General features: G+C 39.9%; 1 protein-coding gene across 2 annotated transcripts in view; it reads left to right on the top strand.

Moving 5' to 3' along the window:
* The window catches only part of AFF2 (ALF transcription elongation factor 2), a 239,629-nt gene that overhangs the window by 149,517 nt on the left and 71,020 nt on the right, over positions 1-19,092 (top strand). For both annotated transcript variants that reach the window (XM_087941173.1, XM_087941175.1), the window contains exons 5-7: positions 4,791-4,883; positions 5,910-5,946; positions 6,649-6,700. In XM_087941173.1, the coding sequence (XP_087797299.1) occupies positions 4,791-4,883; positions 5,910-5,946; positions 6,649-6,700 (182 nt within the window). The remainder of the gene's footprint in view (positions 1-4,790; positions 4,884-5,909; positions 5,947-6,648; positions 6,701-19,092) is intronic.

Raw genomic sequence — 19,092 nt, 5'->3', positions numbered from 1 at the left:
AACTCCTTTTCATCCAGACACTTTGCCACGGGAATTCATTCATGGTCAGAAAGTCTTTGATTATAACCTAGACTGTCTGCTTTCTCTTCCCCCTGATAATGGGTTTGTTCTATTTATTTTTTTAACCAAAGCTCTATATCCTTTGTATTGTAGTTTTCCAACCTAAACCACAAAAGAAGGGCAGCAACCTACATTTCTATTCATTTGGGATCATTGATAGTTGGTTGACAATATCTTGGCAAGAGGAGGTATAAATTAACTGCTCTTTGTTCTGCCAAAACCAACTTTGGGGTAAGACTTCCTCTAAGAAGTCTAGACCAAGGCACAAAAAGACATTTTGCAAGGAGTGAAATCTGGAAAGATAGAGGCTAGGTGGAGAATATTTGGGCAGTCATCCCAAGACACAGAAGACATGTCTAAAGTAGAAGATTCTCCAAAGCACATGAAGGCAGGAGAAGAAGCAACAGATGGAAACTATTCAAGGAGAGAAGCAAGCTAGAACTAAGGAGGAATTTCCTAACAGTGAGAACAATTCATCATTAGAATGAGCTGCCTCCAGAAGTTGTGAATTCTCCAACAACTTTCAAGAAGAAATTGGACACCTGTTTGTCTGAAATGGGAGGGTTGGACTAGAAGACCTCCATGGTCCCTTCCAACTCTGTTATCCTGTCAAAGTTCAGGGAATTGGTGACCGCAGAAGTTTGTATTCAGGAATCTTCACAACAGGATTTGCAACCTCGGTCAAAATTAGGGATCAATCAAGTCTTGATTTTTTTAATAGAACAGTTTAGGACATTTTTTTTAGCTCTTTGCCAGTATTAATTTTAAGAATAACTCTGCTATTTCCCCACTGCTTCAAATTCTTGCATTGCCTTCTCTCGAAAACCTGTTGGCAAAACTCAAAAGTCAAAGCAACCATTCGTTTGAATAGCATAAGGCTAGACTTAGTGTAAATAACATATCTCACAATTAAGTTGTTCCAGCAGGTGTATGTAAAAGGAACTTGACTAGAGGGAGAAAATATTTCATCTTTAGGTGTATGTGTTTTTTTTTTAAATGTGAATTTGGAAAGATGAATTTTATTCATGCAACACTGCTTTTCGGGCTGCTTAGAGTGATTTCCAAGAACAACAAAGAGGTATGTTTCAAACCACAGGAAAACATAAGGAAAAAAGTTTCAACCAAAAATAATATTTCACTTTCTGAGAAGAGAAAGCAAAGAGGAAACATTTCCACCTCTGATTAGAAAGCAATTCTAAACTTTTAGACCAGATTTCTACAATTCCCTACACTGAAACTCTTAATATCATGACTGTTTTTATTTTATTTATTATAAATACAATTTTAAAACAAACCCTCACATTAAATCAAGAGACATAGAAGAAGAATATCAATTCCTCCTGAGGGAACAACATTTTTCCATTATCCCAAATATTTCATTCTATTCTACTCATTCATTCATTCATTCTATTTCTTCTATTCTATTCTATTCATTTATTCTATTTCCTCCTATTCAATTCTATTCTGTTCTGTGCTGTCCTGTCCTATCCTATCCTATCGTATCCTATCCTATCCTATCCTATTCATTCCTTATTCTATTTCCTCTTATTCTATTCTATTCTATTCTATTCTATTCTACTCTACTCTACTCTACTCTACTCTACTCTATTCTATTCCCTGCTTCTTATTCTATTCTATTCTATTCTATTCTATTCTATTCTATTCTACTATCATAGGGTGAGACATGGAACTACATCAATCATCTTTGAATGATCGATTTTGAAAAAACAAAAACCTGCTCCACCCTTCTTACTTTTCACTATAGAAACTTGCAAACCTAAAAACACTTTTCAACCAAGATGATTCTCTACCCTTCATTTAAGACCCTTGTAAAAGGTTACCTCTTTGGAAGATTGATGTGGCTACTGCCCTGTTTGAAGAATGCATGATGATTTATCAATTCGTTTATGAGGAGGTACATCTCTTATCTTTCTGCTTACTGTGGATACTCACCAGAAGCAAATTAGAAAAATAGTTCCATTTCCCAGAGAAGACGGAGGTGGCTCTATTCCCCCTCCCCACAACCTAACAGAATTGATAGAGCAACTGCCTCTCACAGAATGGAGAATAATCCTGCGTATTCTTCTTTGCGCCAAGCAATTTGGGGAAACTTAGCCAGATCTAATGGCTCCCTCAGCCATAACACAGCCCTGTGCATCCATTTAATGATTTTGTAATAATTTAGTGTCCCATTTTAATGAAAAGGAATCACGGATTAGGTGATATCCGTTAGAATGCAACAAGAAAATGGAGAATTCCATTTTGAATCCTCCTGTATGCTAAATGGACTGCTAATCTGCTATGGCTGAGGGGAGTTGAGTTTAATTTTTTTTTTTTTTTAGGAGTTTGGCTGCACATTTGGAAAGAGGCAATATTTGGTTTGGGAGGCTTAGTGCATAAAGTAGAACTAAACGCTTTCAGGAATATTTCCAAAAACAGGCACTTTTTAGGTAGTTTTCCTTCTCTCCTTTAGGGAAGCCAAAGATACTTTTTCTGCAAATCAAAATGTTTATTAGGTTATAGAGTGTTATAAAATACAAAATACAAAAGTAAATAGAAGAACAGTGAGGGGGCAAGAGGGAAGAGAAGTGAGGAAAGATAAGAAAAAAAGAAACAAAACATTGACTTTCAACTCTCTGTTACATTAAAATAAGGCATTAACATCAAATCACAGCTTGTTGCTTTTCCATAATAGTACGAACCAGTCATTTCTGTAAAGATCTATCCATCTAATCTATAAAACCCAAAGTCGAAGTCCCATTCTTTTCCACATCAAGCACAAAGTATAGAAACGGTTTCCATGTGGAAACAAAAAGTACTTATGTCCTTTTCTTTAATCAACGTTGTCGGTTCTGCCATTTCCACCAACTCCGTCAACTTCTGCAACCATTCTTCCATGCTTCTGGTTGCAGAAGCCAAAGATATTTTCTTTCAGAGCTAGAGAAGTCAACTCTTCCAGAATGAAATGTATTCTGGGTTGTTGTTGTTTTTCCATTGAGGAAGGAAAAGAAAATGTTTCACTTCTCATCCAAGAAGCTTCATCGGTTCCGATGGAGTGTAGGGACTGGGACAGAAGGATAGGTGTTGACAGTTGAGATTGGATGGTGAGGAGACGAAAGGAGAGGTTCTGACAGAATGGTGGAGGGATGGAAGGATTGTATTTCTTTGCAGTCATTTGGTCATTAGCACTCCCTCTGAGAGCTGTTGGGGGTTTACCTGTGCCCTCAGGGTCACCTGAAGTTGAAGGGTGCAATTGGTTGTGGGATCTTCTTGGAACTGCAAGGACTGTGTTGTAGACTGGAGATAGAATAAGATACTACCCATCTCCAGTTTCCAACACAGCCCTTCCAGAAGTTCCAAGAAGATTCTACAATCAATTGCACCCTGATTCAGGTGACCCTGAGGACACAGATAAACCCCCAAGTGGCCTCAACAGCTCTTCGAGTTGTCCAAAAGAAGAAAAATAGCACCTTTGAGATAATTATGACCTGGATGACTGAATACATTTTTCCTCTTAATGCTTTGGTATTATCTCATCCATCTCTGTCAAGGACTTCTTCCCTAGTCTATATGCCCACCCTCACAGAGTTGCTTGTGCAGTGGTAGATTTCAATTTTTTTTACTATAGGTTCTGTGGGTGTGGCTTGGTGGATGTGGTGTGGCTTGGTGGGTGCGGTTGGTGGGCGTATCAGGGGAAGGATATTACAAAATCCCCATTCCTTCCCCACCCACTAACCTGCTTTCCAGCTCCGTTCTCCTAGGCAGGGCAATCAAAGAAGACCCAGCTGATCAGCTGGGACTTGGGAGGCAGAGAAGAGATGGAGTTGGCAGGGCCAGTCAGGGGTGGGATTTGTTGGGTCTCTGAACTACTCAAAATTTCCACTATCAGTTCTCCAAAACTGGTCAGAACTCTACTGTTGTGGGGATAAATTAAGGCAGACCCTCTGTTAGGTGGTCTTGGAGTAAGGGAGGAATATATTCGCCATCATCCTGGCATCCATAGGTTATGTAATGATTGGATCAAAGGTCATTCTGTCTGAACAATCCGCTGAAAGACAGGACTGAAGCAATCTATACTCACGATCCATGATGGTGTGAGAAGGTATTGGACATCCAATACCTTCTTTGAGATGAAGCCCTTTCTTCCCTTTCCAGATAGGCGCTTTTAAAGCAAATAGTTACTTTAGTTTGACTGAGTTATTGACATAACTGTTGCCACCTTCTTAAAAATTGATTGCACCGGTTTACTCCCAATTACATCTTGGAGAGTTACATGTCGCTCAGAGCTGGTGGATGGAAGCAGCCTGTAAGCCCTGCAAATAAACAAAGAAATACACCAAGAAACTAAAATCAAACGTCCCCATCTTTCGTTTTAAAAAAAAATACACAGAAGCAGGCGAGCTGAAAAATGCAATCCATTTCTGCAGAGACTGATTTCACACATCATACTCTGCTCTGTTTTAAACTCCCTTGTGTTAAAGAAGCCATCATTGGTTGGGTGCGTTTTTCACTTTCATACCCGAAGCCTAATTTACAAATCACAGTAGCTGTGTTCACACAAGTTGCGGCACCAAACCCAAACAATTGTATGACTTCACCCCGGCAGGTGAGTTTCCCCTCCTCCCCCCAGTGTGACTTTGGGAGTGCTTCAAAGGAAAAGCAAAGGAAAAGAACATAGCTTGGTCTTGACTTGAAAATATACTCCTGTGTTTTGTTTGCTTCATTGCTAGGAGATGACCCATTCATGGCCTCCACCTCTCACTGCTATCCACACTCCCGGGAAAGCGGAACAGAACAAATTTACTATCCCGAGCAAGGCCCAGGTAGGTTTAAGAGCAGACTTGCAAGTACATATATTTGTTCAGAGATATGAACTCAGGAAAACAGCCCCCAGAATTCTCTCGGAACAAACAAGGCGATTGGTGATGTTTTGCAGTCCCAGACTATCTAATGATACTTGATTGATTGATGTTGAGACATGCAGCTCATGGGACTACCTCTGAAGACTGTTATGTTGTGGTCCAGAATGAAGCACCTGTGCAATTTTGGGTGCTCCCTTATTTCCCCATGTACCTGTGTTACCCCATTGCTGTACAGGCTGCACCGGTTTCCAGTTTCTGTCCAGGTGCAGTTGAAGATGCTGGTTCTCATCTTGGAAGCCCTTCATGAAATGGAGTCAGGTTATTTGTAGGAATGTGTCTCCTGGAGGACATTCTACCTATTCTACCAGATTATTCCATCTATTAATTCCACTGAATTCCTTCCTTCCCTCCTTCCTTCCTTCCCTCCTTCCTTCCTTCCTTCCTTCTTTTCCTCCTTCCTTCCCTCCCTCCTTCCTTCTTTTCCTTCCCCTGTTCCTCTCTTCCTGCCCTCCTTCCATCAGAAGCACAGATTCCACTCAGGGCCATCACTGGTTTAAGCATCAGACTGGTAAGCAGCCATCAATACATGTCCCTCTTATGGCAAATATGGGACACACTATATTTGCTTCAGTAGACATGAACCCTAATATGTCTTTGGTGGATTTATTTATTTGGATGCTGGAGCTTTCAAGTTTGATCCTTCATACCTGCAGAAAAAGCAGGAGACATTCTGAAGAGCAGATATCCCTTAGTGAGTAAGACTGACTCATTGAATAGCAAGGACACAGATCTTGGTAATACGAAGATATGGATAAATGACTGAATATTCACCCAGAAGTGAGATTCTGTTAGGTTGTATTGTTAACCTTGTAATGGGTTAACTTCTTTGCTAATGTATCCATTCTGCAGTTAATCTAACAGGTTCTCTGGATAACTTCCTCTTTCGTAACCTGAACAATGTTGACATTTCTTTGTTTCCATTTGTAGGATTGCCAGCATCTGACCTCAGGATACCCTGCACAAAGTAAGTCTTCTGTCCTGAAGGTAAACTAATCTACTCTCACTTGATGCCATCTAAGAATGCTTGGACACCCCAACCTCCATGACCATCCCCAGATGGGGTGGGATTAGAGAGAGGTCAACATCTAAACCATCCACTCTTCTCTTCATCTGTCATCCCAGAAAGACAAAGGATGGAAGCTTCAGCTCCATCTGACAGAAAAAAAGTTAGTTTTTGCATGCTCAGAGAGTCCTCTACTTTTAACTATTCCTTTAGTGACGGTTCAAAGGTATAACAGCACTGAGAAAAGTGATTTATGACTGTCTTTCATGCTTATGACTGTTTCATCATCCCCGTGGCCACATGATCAAAATTCAGGCGCTTGCAACCGGCTCATATTTATGATGGTTGCAAGGATCATGTGATTCCCTTTTGTGACCTTCTGACAAGCAAAGTCAATGGGGAAAACAGATTCACTTAACAACTGGATTTCTAACTTAACACCTGCAGTGATTCACTTAAGAATGGTGCTACGAAAGGGGCAAAACTCACTGAACACTTTGTCTCATTTAGCAGTAGAAACTTTGGATCGATTGTGGCCGTAATTCAAGGAGTACCTGTGATGCCTTGTCATATTAGGGCTTGTTTTGAGAGAGATTGTGGGTTGACATCCTGTGGTTGCAAAACTTAAGTCAATAAATATGACTTTATTTCATTTATTTTCAGAATGGAATGAGCCTACCAATAAAGTCGCAACCAAATCTGTGCCACAGAAATCGTAAGTACTTTCTCTTTAGTTACAGCATGATACATTTTAAGGATGAAATTGATTTGTGTCTACCATTGTCTGATCTGGGTTAAGATCGGGGGAATCTGGATTCAGATCCGTGTTAAGCTGTATAAGTTCCTGGATAACTTTGTTTCGCATGAACTGATATATCTAGTTCAGATAAAAGACTTGAATAACCACATTCTCATGAAACCTGGTTATTATTAACCTCAATCAGCTTTTGTGATGGTTTAGTATACTGGGCAAGAGTTAATTCAATAACCAGGTTAAGGATATCGTGCGAATGTAGAGGTGACCTCTTAAGCTGACATACCTATTGGGTCTTTTGTGGCTAAATAGGAAGTAAATAATTGTGCAATTATCTCACAGAGTTGCTGTTGTAGGGAAAATAGGAGAAAAGAACATTAGGTTTGTCCGCTGCCTTGAGTATCTATAAAAATAATAAATGCAGAATAAAAATAAATAAAACAAGTGTAGTTCTCATCCATGGAAGATAAAATAATTTGCAATGGATGTTGGGGAACTGATTGATGAAGTAACCACCAAAGAGAGGAAAGTACCCTGGCAGGTGCATTTTTCACAGTCCCCTAACTTTGTTATGTGTTCTTCAATTTTGCATCTGTTTTCCATGTTTGCCTTGAGTTTGGTTATAAAATTCATTCTCATTTGTAAAAAAATCATGGTCAAAAGGCATGTGGAGAGCACCAAGTCTCGCAAAATCATGCTATCATGAGCTAGAGCGTCAATGACAGATAGCTTGACCTGTCTTTTCTTGAAGATCCCTTCTGGTGGAGACCTTATTGCTCCTCAGGTTGATTTCACTGTTGAGCTGTTGTCGTCAAGAGGTTTCTTTAAACCACCCCTCTGACTTTTAAGATGCTTAGATCCCATTCTCCTCATTGGTAATGCAGAAACCCAATGAATGGACTTGATTGAGGGAGAGAAAAATCTAAGCTGGGTGAGGAACTTTTCGGTCTGCTGGAGATCCTTGTTGTTGGGTCACCCTTTCTGTTGGTTGAAAGCAAATCAAGGCAATGATGAATGTATTCTTGCATGTTGAAAGTTGACACCTATCCCATCAATTGGTTGAATGCTGGTTATAACTTCAGAAGGCATGAGAATATTAAAAATGGGGAGGGAGGGACTCTTTTTTTAAATTTATTCATCAAACAAAAATTACAAACATGAATGAACAAAAGGAAATAAAAACCTAAAATATAACAGAGACGATAGGCACAGTAGTACTCTTACCAACGGCCCCAGTAGGACTTAAATATGGGGTGAGGTCTATGGAAGTTAAGTTGGAAGTAAAACTATGGAAGTTTGTAGCTGAAACAACTGAATCAGATTGTCTATGGTCTTTTAGAGTTGCCAACAGAAAGGGAGGGGAAAGCAGTGTGACAGCTTGCAAACCAAAACTGCATTCCATAAGTGTTTTCAAAGATAGTAACTAGGTGACCGAAGTTTCTGCCTTGCAAAATTCTAACTGGAGAGCATGATTGATGACTCTTGGCTATGGATGTGTCCCATTGGAGAATATGAATTTGGATACACCCAGGGGGTGAGGGGAAAACCAGGGTCAAGGGTGACAACGAATGATGTGTCTCAGAGTCGGCTACACCCAGGCGATGCTGGACCTTTTAACTCCCAATGAACCCTTTTGAAGTTTTGGAAGTTTGGCTTGAGACTCATGATTTAAATGAGGTTAAGTGCCAGAATCCTGACACAGATAAGATTCCAGATTTTTGACAACTCTGTTACAAAAACTGAATTGTTTACCATCAAGTTTAAAATGGTTGGTTTGGTTGGTTAGACTGAATCTTGCTGGGAAAAGTTTATGGCTTGGAGACGGACCCGTTGGGCAGTCACTGAATAGTTGATATGAGCCCGTAGCACAAAAGTCCTCGTAGATAGCACCAATGGGTGGCAGGACAATCCTGGACCAAAAAGATTCAAGTGTTTGATGAGAGAAAGATAGAATCTTGCTGCAATTTAAGAATCCTGTGACAGGACTATGATTCCATCTCTCTCTATATATTATTACTATTATTATTATTGTTATTCTCCCCTTTCGGCCTACTGGGTCTGCCTGAGGGCAGAAGTCTGATTCCTTCCTTCTCGTTGTTACCTGTCTTAAATTACCTTGTACTGGAGAATTCCCCGGCATGTCAAGAGAACCTGAAGCATAGACTTTAGGCTGTCAATCATCTTTTGCTTCTGGCAATGGGATGTTCTGGCATTGTGGGCCTGAACAGACAGACTCCATCCATTTGTGTTAATATTTTTGGTAGGCAGACTAGCAGTCAACAAAGAAGGAAATAAAGCACTCCCTGTCATTTCTATTTTGCTGTGTGTTACAAAAAGAATACTAATTTGCAGGGGGAGAAGGATAACGAGCTTGAAGGGGAAGTTGATCAGGGATTCCAGGTGTCTTTCTGACTTTCACTGTTGAACCCTGATGCTGTGTCACAAAAAAAACGCTCAGCATTGCCTCACAGAGACTTACGGATAGTTATTTTATTTAATGGGCTTGGCACCTTGGTGCCTCCAGGTAGTAAATTTCACAGCCGTTGGCATCTATTGAAAACACACAGCCACCCACCAATTTAAATAAGAATATAATCTTAACATGTAGCACAAGATTTAGGTAGCCAAAGCCAAAAATATAGACTGATTCTTATTTTCAGTGTCCAAGAAAGATCATTTCTTGACTTCTCCTTATTCTGGGTGATGAATTGTTCAGGCAGTTTCAGAAAAATTTCGTTGAGGACTGAATGCATTGAGTTTAGAAAACATGCCTTGTTCAATTCAGCTGCCCAGCTTATTGGGAGCTGTGTTGATGTGACTTTGATGGATGTGACAGGCCTGTACAGCTGCCTAACATCTGGAACATGGGATGGGAAGTTATTGTTCAGTGCTATACTCATAAAATCCCATTTATTTGCTAGGCATCCTCCATTCTTCCTTAGTTTAGAAAATTCAGAGAGGGGGAAGAGGGGGAGGAGGAGAAGGAGAAGATTTTAAGTTCTTGTAGCTAATGGGTGGCAAAGTTGGGCTTGATACAAGAAAGATGCTATGAGATTACTTTTTCAGATAACTAGAGTTCTGATATTAGCTTCATATTTCCACAACCACCATCCTTTATTTACTGATTATGGATTTACTACAGACTTATTTACCACCCTAGGCAGTTTACAACAATGAAATACACAACAACTTCCCAAAATATGGAGGGAAATGTATTAGTTGGTAAAGCTCTAACCAACCAAGGATGTGAAAAATCCACACTAAAGAGAATTATAACTTTTTATAGGAAAGAATAACTTTTTATAGGAAAGAATAAGGCAAGCCACATTTAAATTTGGATTGTAGACTTCATCTATGGAGATTCTCAGTCATCTATGTCATGGTTGTCCCAAAAGGTGCTTCTTGAAGAGGCAACTGGAAAACATTCTGAAGAAGCTTCTTGGATGTGAAACGTCTTCAAGGAAAAACATGTTTGGGATTATAGACTTCCCAATCCGATTCCTTCCAGGAGGGCTCAGATTTCACATCCCATAATTCACACCTGTCCCTTTCTATATTGCACCTGGCCAGTCTATCATATCCATTTCAACCATCTTGATCAGGATTCACCATTTTCAACCCTACAAGAAGCCCTTATAAAGAATGATACTTTCATCAATCATCCAAATGTTCAAATAAAGGCAAACCATTAGCCATTATCAGCTTTCAGCAATAATTGGCCCTTGATTCTCAATCCTGAAGACTGAGTATACTTGTGAGAAGCCTGTTTGAAAATGGAAGCACACTTCAAGATCCCAGCCGCACTTGAAGGAGGTTTCATCCTTTCTTTGTGGAGCTCCTTCACCACATCAGAACGGATCATTTGGGAGCCCGGGAAGTGAAACAAAGCCATCCAAACAACCACAACAGCTATAAAAATCAGCAGTGTCTTTATGTAGTCGAATTAAAAGTAATTCATTCTCTCAAATGCTTTGACAGGATCACCTTCTGAAAAGCCGTCAGGAGGCATCAAGAGGGCTTTTCACTTTGCGCGTTTCATATCGGATAATGTGACAACAACCAATAACGCCATTCAGAACATGGAAAGCAAAATGTAACCCTGTTCCTTGAAAGTTTAACAAAGAACATGAAACGTGGCAAATTTAGCCAGGAGTGACTACATTTGAATTCCCTTTTAAGCCTCTGAGCTTCAAACTTTTCCTTCTTACTTGTCTCTATGCTGTTTGTCACCAGAAATAACCAAAGGAATACAAAATTTCTCTCTCTTTTTTTATTAGAGATGCATTATCATTATTAAAGCGGTTTTATGAGAGACTTGTCACATCGGAGTCTCCTGGCATTAGGATCTGAACGATGCCTTTGGAAGCTGTTCATAGGCTACCTCTCATTTTCAAAGCTAAGAGAATTTGCCAATATGGAAAGAGGGACACCTTCAAAAGGGCCCAACAGCTGTAAAAAACTGCTTTTCATGTGGTGATTTATTTGATTGGTTTTTCTCTGAGAAAAAAAAATGTGGAAATATGAAACCTTGCCTGAAGAAAAAATCCGTCGGCTGAAGTCCCCTGTGCAACTGTTCTCCTGTACTTCTGTTTTCTTGAAATTTATTCTCAAGGGCGCCTATTGGACCAGATATTCAGTGGTGAGATTCAAATTGTTTTACTACTGGTTTTGTGGGCGTGGCTTGGTGGGCTTGCTTTGCCTAATGCACACATGCAGCTTTCCCCACACCAGCAGAGACCTGCAGTGCCACTCAACTGAGAGGATGAAGAAGAGAAAAGCGGCAGGGCCGATCATGTGCTTTTCTCTTCTTTTTCCTCTCAGCTGATTGTGAGGGGATTTTTTTCCTCGTCTCAGCTGATTGTCAGCCTTTTTTTTACTACCAGTTTGGCTGAACCGGTGCAAACCGGTAGTATATCACCACTGCAGATATTTTACAGTGTATGAAATCCTCACATATTTGGTATCTGATTCTAGATGTGTTTGGTTCTCATGAGGAAAGAGGATGCTGTCACAAAGAGGAGATGAGGAAAATCAAGGAGAGAACCAACCGAAGAAGAAATTTCCTGAGAGTTGGAACAATTAATCAATGGAACAACTAACCATCAGAAGTTGTGGGTGCTCCAACCACTGGAGGCTTTTAAGAAGAGACTGGACAGTTGTTTGTTTGAAATGGCATAGGGTTTCGTGACTGAGCAGCAGGGGTTAGTGTAGAAGACCTCCAAGGTACCTTCCAACTCTTATTCTGTTATATCTGTTACAATGGCTAGTGAAAGCAGTAGCTACATATCACAAGGGGTTGTCTCTTCAGAGATGGAGAGATTCAGAAAGATATATCTCCAGTTCATAAATATACACCCATTGCCCAGAATAATTTCACCAATGCAAGTATAATATTAATAAGCAGCTTAGGCAATATTTATTGAGGACAAATAATTAAGATCAGTGTGCCTCGGCAGATGAAGCCATTCCTCAAACTAATTTCCAAATGAGTCTCTTAATTTGTTTTCATTATTTAGTGACTCACTTGCTTTTAAACTTTCCCATCAAAATAAAATATTTGCTAGCCTCACCTAATAAATGGTCTGCTCTCAGAATGTTTATAAATTACTTTAAAAGATTCTGTGACAAGGTGTGGGGGTTTAATTTGGTTATATGTTAACAACCAAGTCCTGAATAATTTACATCTCTGGCCTGAGTAGTGTGTTAAATGGGGCAAAAAAAGAGAGACCCATCTGAGAGAATACAAACAGAGTCCAAGTTTATGATATATCACCCCCAAACAATTCATACTGTTAGCAGATCAAGAGATTCCCAATCTAAAGATATAAATCGTATGTGGGAATCCTCTTGAAGAATCAGGGGAAGAGATATTGCTTAGGGAATAATCAGATAAAGGTAGAAGGAGCTCACAAATACTTAGCAGGCAAAGAAAGAAACTTAAGAAGAATCTGCCTTAAAGTATCAGGCTGTTAAAAGTGACGGTATGTGAACTGTATTTTTAGACCTGTAAAATTCTATTCATGTAGCTTAACAATAAAGTAAAATTAGCTCATCCGGTCGTGCTTCCTGTCTGGTTTACCTGGAAGGGCTGACATAATTCCTCAACTGACCACATGGCTAAATACTGAAAGAAATTGAGATGTCTGAAGGGCACCTGGCTGGAGAATTAGTTAAGAAGGTCAACTGGAAATATTTTGGATTTTTTGCACTTTGATCTGTATGAATTCCTGGGAACTGTACTATGGGATGTGAGGTGTTAGTTGATCTTTTCTCAAGGTTAAGTCCCTGCTTTTCATAGCTGTGGCACAATCCAAGGAAAACATATATTTGATTTGAGAAGTTGCTAAAGTATGTGATCCAAGTTGTTAAGCCTTTGAATCTGAAGCATTGCATGATTGTGCAATCGTAGCTGATACAAATTTCAATCAAGTCCTTCCCATGAATCTGATTTCAAATTTACTTCCTGCACAGGGTGTGGAAGAGAAAAAAAGAGTTTAAAGGAGGAGGAAAAAAATCCCTAGAGGGAAATAAAGTATAGCTTCACTTTCTTTCATGTCTGACCACACTTTGCATGATTAAATCACATTCACATTAACCTATGGCCTTTTTTCCCCCAGCAAAAATGTATACCGATGTTTGGTCTATCCAAATCAAACATTGGAGAATCTTCTGGAATTTTTTATCAGTTCTTTTAATGTTCAAGATATCTTAATTATGTCTAGAGAGGCCTTTGTTCTAATATTAAAGAGGAATGAGTGCTCCTTATTACCCTGGGTTTTAATACGACCTCAAAATGCTAAAAAGCCACCTCAGCAGTAATGCCTTGAAAATGAAATTCTGACAACATGCTGGAAAGAAATATAAAACTACAATTACAGCTCCAAACTCTGAAGAAACATTGCTTACAATTGTCACAGACAGATTCTTAATTGAAATAATCTGCTTTCCTCCGTTACTTTGAAAAGAAAAAAAAAAAAGAGGGAAAAAGGAAAAAGAAGAAGAAAGGAAGAAAGGAAAGAACAAAAGAAGATTATATCTTGGTTAGGTTAGGTTTTTAAGTGAAAACGGCTGTGGTTCAAAACAGAAAGAGTTCTGTAGCATGAAATTCAAATCAGCCCCAGTCCTATTTAAGGGATTCAAAAAAAAAAAAAAAAAAAGACTCGGTGGGGTGAAAGCAACAAAGATGAACCACGGAACGTGGACCAAGAGTTAACATTTATTGAAAGCGTGGCTGCATTACGTCATGCAGGTTGAAGAACTTTGAAGGAACATTCTTAGTCTTTGAAGTGTGTAGTGGGGGTTGCCTTCCAAATCTAAACAGGATGAAGGCAGGACCTAAATGTGATTGGATTTCACGTGCAGCAAATGTAGTTTAATGCAACTGAGGCCTTTAGTTCTTCAGTTTTTCTGTATGCCTCGAGATCTCAATATTACAACTTAGTTGGATTGAATCAAGTCTTCACATGTCAGGCTATTCTTCTATAGCGCAAAATTTTGAGGAAAAACCAGGATAGAACCCATGAGAGAGTACAACTGGGGAAAGATCAAAGTCCCATCAGATGTATTTGTCTTGCAAGTTTCATGGATCATGCAACATTTAATGTTAAAATTGAAAAAAAGTTTGGGGCCCCATCCTATGGAATTGAATCAGCAGACATCTCAGTCTCAGTAGGATCTCAAGTGAGCTTCCACAGGTAGGTTACTGAATAACCAGAATGCCACAACTGGAAGGAGGCAACCATTGGGATTTAGTTGAGAAACTGAGATGCTACTCACAGAGGTTTTGTTAATGGCTCACCATAGAAAAGTGAAAGAATACTTACTTAGTGTGTAGAAGGTTCTAGCTTCAGTTCTAACGTCTCTAAGTACCAAGAACTTTGAGGAGCTTCTGAAAAATCAACCTTGATCCCCCTCCTGTCATTGGTTAGGGTTGTAGATCAGTTTCCACTTGGTTAACAAATTTGGAGACAAATTCTCTGAACAAATTTGGGAACAAATTCACTTTAGATGTTTCTTTAAAATTAAAAATTTCAGGGAAATTCTGCGAGTTTGGTACTGTTTGAGCTCTCTTCGAAAGGAAAACATTCTTTGCATTATTATTTTTTAACCAGCTTTTAATGGCAAACCATGGATATCCCTACAGACTTCATCTGCATAGTGTGATATTTACAGCATGGTCCTCATGTTTTGAGGAGTGGAATAGCCAAATGAGCTCCATGTTCTGGGAAGACAGACCATAACTATCTGAAAAGAGACAGCCTTCTGTAGTTTGCCAACTGTTGACATTATTATGATGTCATCAGCTGGAGGAGGAGCTGTCTGGGTGATTTAAAGAGGCAGAGGGAATCTGGAAAATGACCAAGAATGACACTACTCTAAAAGTAAGTAATTCTTAAATAGGGCAGATTTTAAGTTGACAGCTAAGGTTGTCTTTGCAGATGGCTCATCACTTTGATCTTTGTTGGGCTCAGAAGCTAAGAAGGGCCAGAAGATCAAAGTAATCTACTTCCATACTGTGTGGATGAGGCTATGAAATAATCCGGAGTTGAGTTGAGCTCAATCTGTTGGTGATACCTTTATTTACAAATGTAAAGAGTCCTTCTAGATAATAGACTCAAACCAATTCCCTTTATAGCTGTTCATCTCTAGGCAGTTCAAGGCTTCCATTGAGACATTTGAAGCTTTAGAAAGAAACAGAAATATGTGATTAGTTCCCTTTGAATGTCACCATTCTAGCCTCTCATCTCATAATTTTATTTATTTGATTTGTCAATTGCTTACAAGATAATAGATATAAGTATAAACACGAGTAAGAATACAGAAAATAGGTGCGATTAAATGGGGACATTAGGAGGGGGACGGGACGCACAATGGTGCACTTATGCATGCCCCCTACAGACCTCTTAGGAATGGGGTGAGGTCAATAGTGGTTAGTTCGAGGTTAAAGGAGGGGGGTGGTTAGAGGATGTAACAACCGAGTCAGGTACTGCATTCCAGGCATTGACCACTCTGTGGCTGAAATTGCTCATAATTGCAGCCCTCAGATCGGAAAAGCGAATGCAGATGAGTGGATTCCAGGCCAAGAGCTGAGCTAAATAATCTTTCAATTGGTCTTTAAAAGAAGCAAAAATAAAAACGGATAAATTGTCCCGAAGGCACACTCTTCTGACATATGCTGTTTATCAGTCCATATAAGCATAGAGCTGTAACCATGACTTTGTAAACACATCCGAGAATATGCATGAAATGCACATCGCATATGAAAGGAAAACCACTACAGTGCAATTCCTAAAACTCAGACAAGCGCTCGACTTAAAAGACCAGCACCTTAAAACAGAACTGTGTTTTCAAAAACTGTTTGCTTTTATGAGAATGTTTATCTTTAGTGGCATTTATGAAGAAATTCACCCACCCACCATAGCTATGTGTAGGGGTTCTGGCTAATTCTAGCAGGCTGTAAAAGACTCTGAGCTACAGTATGTCTGCTTTTTGGCTTGCAACTTCTCCAGAAAATCTGTGTTGACTCAATGCATGAAGGTTGGTTCTTGGTCTCAGCTAATGAATAAAGGAGGCCACATTCATAGAAGTAGATAGGAGAGACTGATGGGTTTTGTTTTGTCATCCAGTCAATGGGGGGGGAACCAATGGGTCATCCAGTCCAGCCTCTTGCTTGATTCAAGGATGCAAAGGAATGTTGTGGTTCACCGGCAGCAGGTGCGTATGGCAGAGGTCTCTGACAGCCAGGACCAAAGGGAACCAGTCAGGGAGTCTGGTGAGGACTTGGACGAGGGTCCTGCATCTGGTACAGGGATGGGGCCAGGACTGTCAGAGAGTGGGGTACTATCTTCAGAGCTTTTGGAGTCTAGTAGCAGTAAAGCAGAGGACCCCGGGGAGCACAGGGCTGCTCGAAGGAGAGAGCAGCTGAAGCAGCAAGGGTGACTCGGGAGTAAGGCTGGAAGGTGATTGCCCCTCCCATAAGGGATAAAAGCCAGCCCTTGGGGATGTGCTCTTTGCAGGAAGCAATGAAGTTCTTAAGACTCCGAGTTCTCGTTGAAGCCCTGCGAACTCCGGTTTGTTTTTGAAACTTGTGTCGGTTGATATTTATCAGTAATCAGCCTTCTGTTCTTGGCAGCCTTTTGCAACCTTGAAAGGGCTTGTTTTTATCTCAGACAATTGGCATCAACTGCCCTTCTAAGTAGAATTGGGCCATTGAATCTAGCTGCTGTTTTATTCCTCCAGTGTCATAGTCTACATTGTGAGCTGCGTGGATAAATAGAAATGGTGTTTAATCCCATCACTTGGCTCTGATTAGAGAGCAAGGTCAGAAGAGACACAGAAAGCATTCAGAGATTGTTGGGTGTCATGCTCCTAATTGTTTGCCTGAAAATGTTAAGTTGTAGTACATGATTCCACTGACCAGTTGTTGAAGATCTTTGTTGACAACCATCCCTAAGTGTTTTATGAACTAGGCAATCTCTTTCAATAGCCGACTGTTTGCTCAACAGAGAGAAAGTCTCCGATTTAATACTCTGTATCTTCGCTTTCACTGCGAAAGCTGAACCATCAGAAAACCTGAAGAAAAATCAATGCTTCTGAACAGTAGCACTTGAGAAAATGGTAGCAAATATCTTGGCCTGCAAAGAAAGAAAAGAAACCATTCAGACTCAGGAAATAAAACCAGGCAGCTCTTCCTGGAAGTGATCATAATGATGCTCGAGCTAAATATTTTGGATCCATAATGCAAAGGTGAGAAAATTCTGATCCTTGAAAAAAAGAGATAGAAAATGAGGCTGAGAGAAGAGAAAATGCTTTTCTTGATAACTATGAGCTTATAAGAACACAATGAAGCAATTAGACCAGGAGTGTCAACTGTAAGACTTGTGGACTTCAAATCCCAGAATTCCTCAATGAAGTTGAAGTCCATAAGTCTTAGAGTTGCCAAGGTTAGAAACCCCTGAGTACAGGCCAAATGATGTTCATCAGATCATGAAGAGTTGGAAGCAGTTGTAGAACTTAAGAAAATCAATCTTCAAGAAACATTGGGAGAGGTCCTCATCTGGAATTCTAGGGACATTTCCAACCATTATGGCCAAGATGATAGTCAACACTAGATATCTTATGTCTCTCCGTCTGTCTATCCAGCTGTTTTCTCAGTTCAACCTCCCTAGGACGTTCATTGGTAGACTGGATGTCCAGTAGTAGAAGTATCCTTTGAGACCAACCGGCATCAGCAAAGTGATGAGTTCAAGACATTTCCCAAACAACTGAACTGGTGAAATTGATGTCTTCTTCTCCCTCCCTTCCTCCCTCCCTCCAATACACATACACAATAATCCCCATGTCAGCATAACATCCTCGAAATATCCTAAATGGTTTGCTTGGGTCTCAATCCAGTTTACCAGTTTTCCAGTTTGGGAAATCTACTTTGAAGCCAGCACCATGTACATTAGATCCAATCCCCGCCCGAACGTTGCGATTATTTATGCAGCCACTGCCTCTTTCTAGAACGGCGCTCTTGCTTGTTTGAAAAACAATGGTGAGAGCTCACCAGAGACCACGCTGTTTACATACCCACCGTAATTTTGCCTTATGCTCCAATTTGAGCCTCCCATTCAAATGACTGAATGAGCAGCCAGCAAAGCAAGAGTCTATGCATCATATTTAAAAAACCACTAAATAAACACAATAAATCTATTAAAGCATAATGGCTTCCAAATGTGACAAATTTGCCGATTAAAGCTCATTGAATATGCATTCAAATGATGGATGGCAACAGCTTGAAGAGCTATTAGAATCTACTGGATCAATAACTCTATCCCCTCCTCTCTTCCTTCACTCTCTGGATTTGTGCAAAGGAGAGACCGGCCAGTGGAGAGTTTCTGCCTATTTTCCCCAAAGAATAAAAACGCCGCTCTTTTTTTTTTCTTAAAGGCAATTACTGAGTGCAAATAAGAGCAGTCGATCGTTTAGCTTCCCTCCTGCTGGATGTCCCCCTTACCATGAATGGTTCCACTTAATTCCCCAAATTCTTTGGATCAGAAGTAAATTGAATAATCCCGCTCTTTACTTTTTCTTCAGTAAGGCCAAAGAATTGGAAAGAATACAATAAATGTAATAAATAAAAATGGCGACAGTTCACAAAGACGACTCGGGGCAAATATCTGGAATGCGCAGACATGGATAGATTAATCCTAAAAAGTAAAGAAAAAGAAGGTGTGGAATATTTTATAACAACATGAGAACTTTTCTACAAACGGCTAGTTGATAGATACAGAAGTTAGATGAGTGGATTTACGTGAAATAAGGACTACATGAGAAAGAGAAACTGATTAGCAAATATTTTGGTGATTGTA

This window comes from Pseudonaja textilis, chromosome 12 (assembly GCF_049901715.1).
Source record: "Pseudonaja textilis isolate UNSWEBS1 chromosome 12, rPseTex1.2, whole genome shotgun sequence".
Classification (NCBI taxonomy): Eukaryota; Metazoa; Chordata; class Lepidosauria; order Squamata; family Elapidae; genus Pseudonaja; species Pseudonaja textilis.
This window is presented reverse-complemented; position numbering and strand designations above follow the sequence as displayed.